Source organism: Priapulus caudatus, unplaced genomic scaffold (genome assembly GCF_000485595.1).
Source record: "Priapulus caudatus unplaced genomic scaffold, Priapulus_caudatus-5.0.1 Scaffold381, whole genome shotgun sequence".
Classification (NCBI taxonomy): domain Eukaryota; kingdom Metazoa; phylum Priapulida; class Priapulimorpha; order Priapulimorphida; family Priapulidae; genus Priapulus; species Priapulus caudatus.
In genome coordinates this window covers 121,009-127,250 of record NW_014577442.1, presented here as the reverse complement: position 1 = coordinate 127,250, position 6,242 = coordinate 121,009, and the positions used below count along the sequence as shown (strand labels likewise).

Genomic DNA, 6,242 nt, shown 5'->3' with positions numbered 1-6,242 from the left:
TGTGCATGCGATAGAAGACAGGCGGATTCTTTATTTATCATGTATTTTTTTTTCTAAACACCAGCTGACTCGCGACATATCTGTAATATGGGTACTATATTAGCGGCGTCACGGAGTTATCGCTCCAGCGCATAACTGAGGCCGCGCCATAATTTGTGCTCGAGCCGACACGTTGACACGGACGTTTTATCAGGCACATCGTGGCCGAGTTAGCACGAGCCAAATTTGGTTTCCATCGAAACGTCCTGACCAGGCGAGCAAATTTTCATTCAGTAACAGTAATCAGAGGCAGTAGCGGCGAGTGCATCGAACGTGGTAAACGAAATAAAAGTCCAAAACATGTATAAAAATTCGTAAAATTTGATCAGGGATGCCATGTTTCAAGATTGATAATTCGAACTCGAAACATATGTAAACACTGAAATTCGTACATAACGACCATCTCGCGCAGATATGTATTCGCTTGCGTACGTAGTGACGCTCCGGACTCAAACCGGCCGAGCCAATTTTAGCCCATTTAGCTCGAGCAAACATTTACGCCGTGTGAACGCACGGTAATGTCTAACGACGTTATTGTTCAATGTAATAGCGTCGAGACTGACACACGCTTACCTGTGTCACGTTCGCTAGCGTTGCACTAACACACGCTTACTAGCCGGTGCGTAACGTTGACACTTGACACACGGTACCTTGGAGCTAGATGTCCGAGCCTTGCGCCTACCTCTGTCAATGTAGTAGCGTTGGACACTGACCGGCTGACCACTGGCGTGACATACGCGTAGTGGTTCACTTGACACACGTCTTACCATGTCTCGCCGCGTTGACACTGGACACCTTGGCGTGTGATGTTTGCAGCCTTGCCGCCTACCTTGTCATGTTTAGTAAGCGTTTACTGTTGAGCACGACGCTGACAATGTACTGACATAGCGTTACCTAAACACGCGTACCTTGGGTGATGTTCCCAGCCTCTGCCTGCATGAAGTGCAACGAGCGAAACGCACAGGCTGTGATAAGATCGTGAAGGTCATTGACTATTCGCATCGCCTCACACTGTTCACACGCGCCACTCGTACGCACTGAGCGCGCATCTAGAAACCAGACCACGCTGACGCCTGTACAGCGGCCAATCTTGTGTTACTATATATATATATATATTATATATCGTGGTTCGCGCTTTCTCTTTCCATCTCTCTCTCTCTCTCTCTCTCTCTCTCTCTCTCTCTCCTCCTCTCTCTCCCTCTCTTCTCTCTCTCTCCTCTCTCCTCTCTCTCTCTCTCTCTCTCTCCTTGTCTCTCTCTTCCTCTCTCTCTCTCTCTCTCTCTCTCTCTCTCTCTCTCTCTTTCTCTCTTTCTCTCTCTCTCTCTCTCTCTATATATATATACAGCCTACTGTATATATATATAGCCTATAAGGGGAGGACCATCGGTTGCGTGAATCTCGTTGATGTAAGAGATTCGTGAACGATCATGGTGGTCTAACGCTGCTCGTAACGGTTGGCTCGTAACAGCTCTCGTAACAGCTGCTCATAACAGCTGCTCGTAACGGTAACCCGTTGCTGTTAGCTGGCGTCGTGGTCGTCGTCACAATGTCATCGCCATCGTCGTCGTTACCGCCGTTATCGCCATCGTTGTCGTCACAGCCGTCATCGCCATCGTCATCACAGTCGTCATTGTCATCGTCGTCGTCGTCGCAGTCGTCATTGTAATCGTCGTCTTTAGAGCTGTCGTCTCCATCGCCATCGCAACCGTCATCACCATCATCGTCTCAACCGTCATCGTCATCGTCGTCGTCACAGCCGTCATCGTCATCGTCGTCGTCCTCTTACCTATCATCGCGAAGCAGATGCACATCCAGATTTCGTAGGAGAGCGGGTTCATGAAGGAGAACACTCCAGGCTTCGACTTCTCCGGCTTTGTGATCATGATGCTGATGCCGAGGGTCATGAAAGGCTTTGAGAAGTCAACGACGCGTTCGCGCTCGGACGTAATCGTCATGCCAGCGATCGCCATGTCCGCCTCCTGGTGGCAGCAATTAGAACTATGGGCCCAATTCTAGTTTAGCACCCCGGATTAGATTAGCACATATGCGAACTATATATATATATATATTATATATATATATATATATATATATATATATATATATAGATAGATAGATATATATAGATAGATCAGTGGTCACGAGCTGTTTGCTAAAGACACTACGAGCTGACGTCATCGTTCGACGTATACACGTATACACGTATACAGCTAGGTCTACAGGTCTACAGGTCTACTGTCTGGCTGCGGATAAATACCCGAGAGTGTCTGACCCTCTAATATTCACTGTATGCGGCAATTTCAACACTGCGTCAGGCAGACCTGCGGACTATACAATTATACGTACAGGTCGAACAGTAGGATGCGTATCTTTCGTGTACCCTGTGGATGCCTGTCTAGGTGCTTGGTAAAGCCCCCCCCCACCCACCCGAGAAACGTTTCCCCCTGGAGAAACGTTCCTACGTTGTTCTACAAGCAGGACATTTTACGGGATTAATATTTTCATTGGGGGTGCTCAGAAAACTCTTTCCGATGTAGAGTTAGAGAGACATGTTCCTTTCAGCGCTGAATCCGTTTTGCAAGCGGCAGTGTTCCTAAATTGACTGTTCACCCGGCGTAGTTGTGTTATCGCGCGGCTCTACTAAAGGCGGCAATGGCATATGAACAGAGAACACGAAACAGCAATGATCATGATGGATGTGGACTCGTCTCGCGAAAAGATATTCCCTAGAGTCGAAATAGAGGTAAAGGGACGCGCGTGCCATTACCGGCTTTGGGCGGTTTAACCTATGAGGGCTTTCACCGCCGATAAATATCAAGTTTAATCCTATATTCGAGCGACCCTGCAATCAGAAAGCCGCCAACCAATGAGCAAGCGAGTTTCGGGGTTTGCACCACCGGGACTTTTATCCGTACGCGGCTGCACACGACCTCCAATGTACTCAACTACAGTGAACTCCACATAGTTGTAATTATATTTGATTGTATATACGATATCAAGTGCGTATAAAGAAGTGTATGTCCTTCTTTATACGCTCTTGACGATATGTATATTTGACGCAGCTGTAATCGGCCCGACACCGATCTAAACACGAGAGATGCGCGCACACGGTATACTGTACTGCCGCGTCACCACGCATGCATCGGTAGTGTCGCGTGCATGTGGAACTGCATTGTCGCCAACCTAAACATTCTGTCGCGTGCATGTGACACTACCGTGGACACCAACCTAAACACTTGAAATTTATATTGTAACAATCGACTCAGCTTATATATATATATATATATATATATATATATATATATACGATCAAGATCATTAGAAGGACGCTTGCTTAGGAAGGAAGAATTCAACCCCTTCTTATAATACGCACTTGATACGATGAGCCTCCTGTTATACGCAAGTGTGAGGAGGCCACTACTATCGCATACCTTTGAATTTCGGACACGTTCTATACCGGCCCTAGTTGACGCTGTGAACACGGACGGTTTCTGTGTACTCATGTAGGACCACATTCTCTTGTAGAGTGGAAGCGATGAACTCTGCAGACGAAAATTCAACGCGATATCGTTAGTTAAATGCGTAAACTAAAAATTGTTCATGCGTTAAAAATGTCAAAACTAGATATGTTTGCGTGCTGCGTGCTTTTAAATTAAAAGTGAATCTCTCGCACATCGTCTGCGCCTTTAAATTCATTACATGTCATATCAGATATAACGTATTTATACGAAATACAATTGCTTCTCTAGGAAATATTTAGCATGCAAATTCAACTTATTGATTCGGCTACAAAGCTCTGGCTTTGCCATAAAGACGGTAATATTGCATTTACTGCCATAAGTATACATATATCTCATTTGCAGCGACTGTATCTATCAGACATTCAAAGCTAAGGGTAACTTGTCTGAGTCTTGTGCATACATTATACATTATCAGTCTCATTATCATGTATATAGAGGCATTTAATGCTCTCTTTTATTGCTCATATAAATTTGTTTTTCTTTTTATGCATGCACGCAATCCCATTAAGCATGTATTAGCTTTAGTAATTAATAGACCGGCTCATTTATGTTGCGTAGCCCCACTCGTAGTAGTCTAAAGAGTAGCCGTGAACAGAATCCAATTTGTTCGTAATAACAACGCGGGTCTACATGGACAAAATGCCGGACGTGGTCCGAGAACGAAAATACGTATGTATTCAAGCGTGTGTGTAGACGTTGCGTCTTTTATGCAAGATGAGCAACTCAGGGCTGCCAACTCTCACGCATTGACCGTGATACGCACGCATTTTGACCAAATCTCACGCTCTCACGCTGATCTTACAATATCTCACGCACAGCAAAAAAATGCTGAGATATCTCACGCATAAATATCTCTTCATGAATAAAACGCTAAAATATCTCACGCACAGCAAAAAAAATCTTACAATATCTGAAAACAGTCACTTTAGTATGCACCAAATTGCACAAATTGGTGCATTTTCCCACACCCACCCCCCGCTCGGTCGCTTTGCTCCCTGGCATCTCACTCTCACCTATCACCCAATGTTGGCAGCCCTGGCAACTACACATCGTGTTGTACAGATTTCTACATCGTAGTGTACAGAGAAAGACACCACACTATAGCAATGAGCAGATCATCGCGTTTTCTTTGTCTTTACTCCGCCGTTACATCGGTTTTAACGAACGCAAAAATCAAGATACTTACAGCAAAGAACTTGTACGTGGACCCTCCTATATAGGTTCCATACTGTATCTCCATCTGCTTCGCTAGGTCGTCAGCGCTCTCTATGGGCGCGGCCATGCGCTCCACGGTGAGGAAGGCGGCCAGGTTGGCAGTGTAGGAGGAGATCATGATGAGGGTGAAGAACCACCACACCGACCCGACAATCCGGCCTGACACCGACCTAAACACGAGACATATACTGTACTGCTGCGTCACCACGGATGAGGTAGTGTCGCGTGCATCTGAGACTACAGTTGTCACCAAGCTAAACGCAGTGTCGCGCACAAGTGCCACTACCGTTGTCACCAACATAAACACGTGAAATGCGTAACCGCGACTACTGCTGCGTCATTTTGCTTTACTAGTGACGCGCGCATGTGCATGCGATAGAAAGACGACGGCATTCTAACAGCTACTGCGACAATCTGTAATGGTATATATTAGGCGCGTTCACACGGACGTTTATCGCCCGCGCCTAATGAGGCCCGCGCCAAATTTGGCTCGAGCCGAACGTTCACACGGACGGTTTTTCGGGGCCGTGCCGAGTTAGCACGAGCCAATTTGGTTCCATCGAAAACGTCTGACCAGGCCCGAGCCAAATTTTAGCACCAGCTAAATCGGTAGAGCAGTAGCGCGAGTGTCGAACGTGTAAAACGAAATAAAGTCCAAAACAGTATAAAAATTCGAAAAATTTGATCAGGATGCATGTTTTCAAGATTGATAATTGAACTCGAAACAGATGTAAACACTGAATCGTACATAACGCCATCTCGCGACAGATAGTATTCGATTGCGTACGTGTGAACGCTCCGACTCAAACCGGCCCGAGCCAAATTTAGCCCATTTAGCTCGAGCCAAACCATTACCGTGTGAACGCGGTAATTGTCTAACGACGTTATTGTCATGTAATAGCGTTGAGACTGACACACGCTTACCTTGTCACGTCGTAGCGTTGACACTAACACACGCTTACCTAGCCGTGCCGTAACGTTGACACTGACACACGCGTACCTTGGCGTGATGTCGCAGCCTTGCGCCTACCTTGTCATGTAGTAGCGTTGACACTGACACGCGCTGACCATGGCGTGACATAGCGTTGTCACTGACACACGCTTACCATGTCATAACGCCGCGTTGACACTGACACCTTGGCGTGATGTTGCAGCCTTGCGCCTACCTTGTCATGTAGTAGCGTTGACACTGACACGCGCTGACCATGACGTGACATAGCGTTGACACTAACACGCGTACCTTGGCGTGATGTTGCAGCCTTGCTGCATGAAGGCACCGAGCGAGAACCACAGGCTGTTGAAGATCGTGAAGTCATTGACGATCTCCGCATCACCTCCACACTGTTCAACGCGCCACTCGTACGGACTGAAGCGCGACACTAGGAACAGCACCACGCTGACGCCTGTAACAGCGGCCATATTGTGTTAGCTATATATATATATATATATATATCCTCGGTGTGTAGC

The 6,242-nt window shown here is 46.6% G+C and overlaps 1 protein-coding gene across 1 annotated transcript in view; it reads right to left on the bottom strand.

Moving 5' to 3' along the window:
- The window catches only part of LOC106809741 (glutamate receptor 4-like), a 12,311-nt gene extending 6,117 nt beyond the window's left edge, over nt 1-6,194 (bottom strand). Inside the window, exons 1-3 of the mRNA XM_014812933.1 lie at nt 6,016-6,194; nt 4,747-4,945; nt 3,471-3,581 (exon numbers count right to left, since the gene is read on the bottom strand). Of these exons, the coding sequence (XP_014668419.1) occupies nt 3,471-3,581; nt 4,747-4,945; nt 6,016-6,194 (489 nt within the window). The remainder of the gene's footprint in view (nt 1-3,470; nt 3,582-4,746; nt 4,946-6,015) is intronic.
- Between the last annotated feature and the right edge of the window lie 48 nt (nt 6,195-6,242).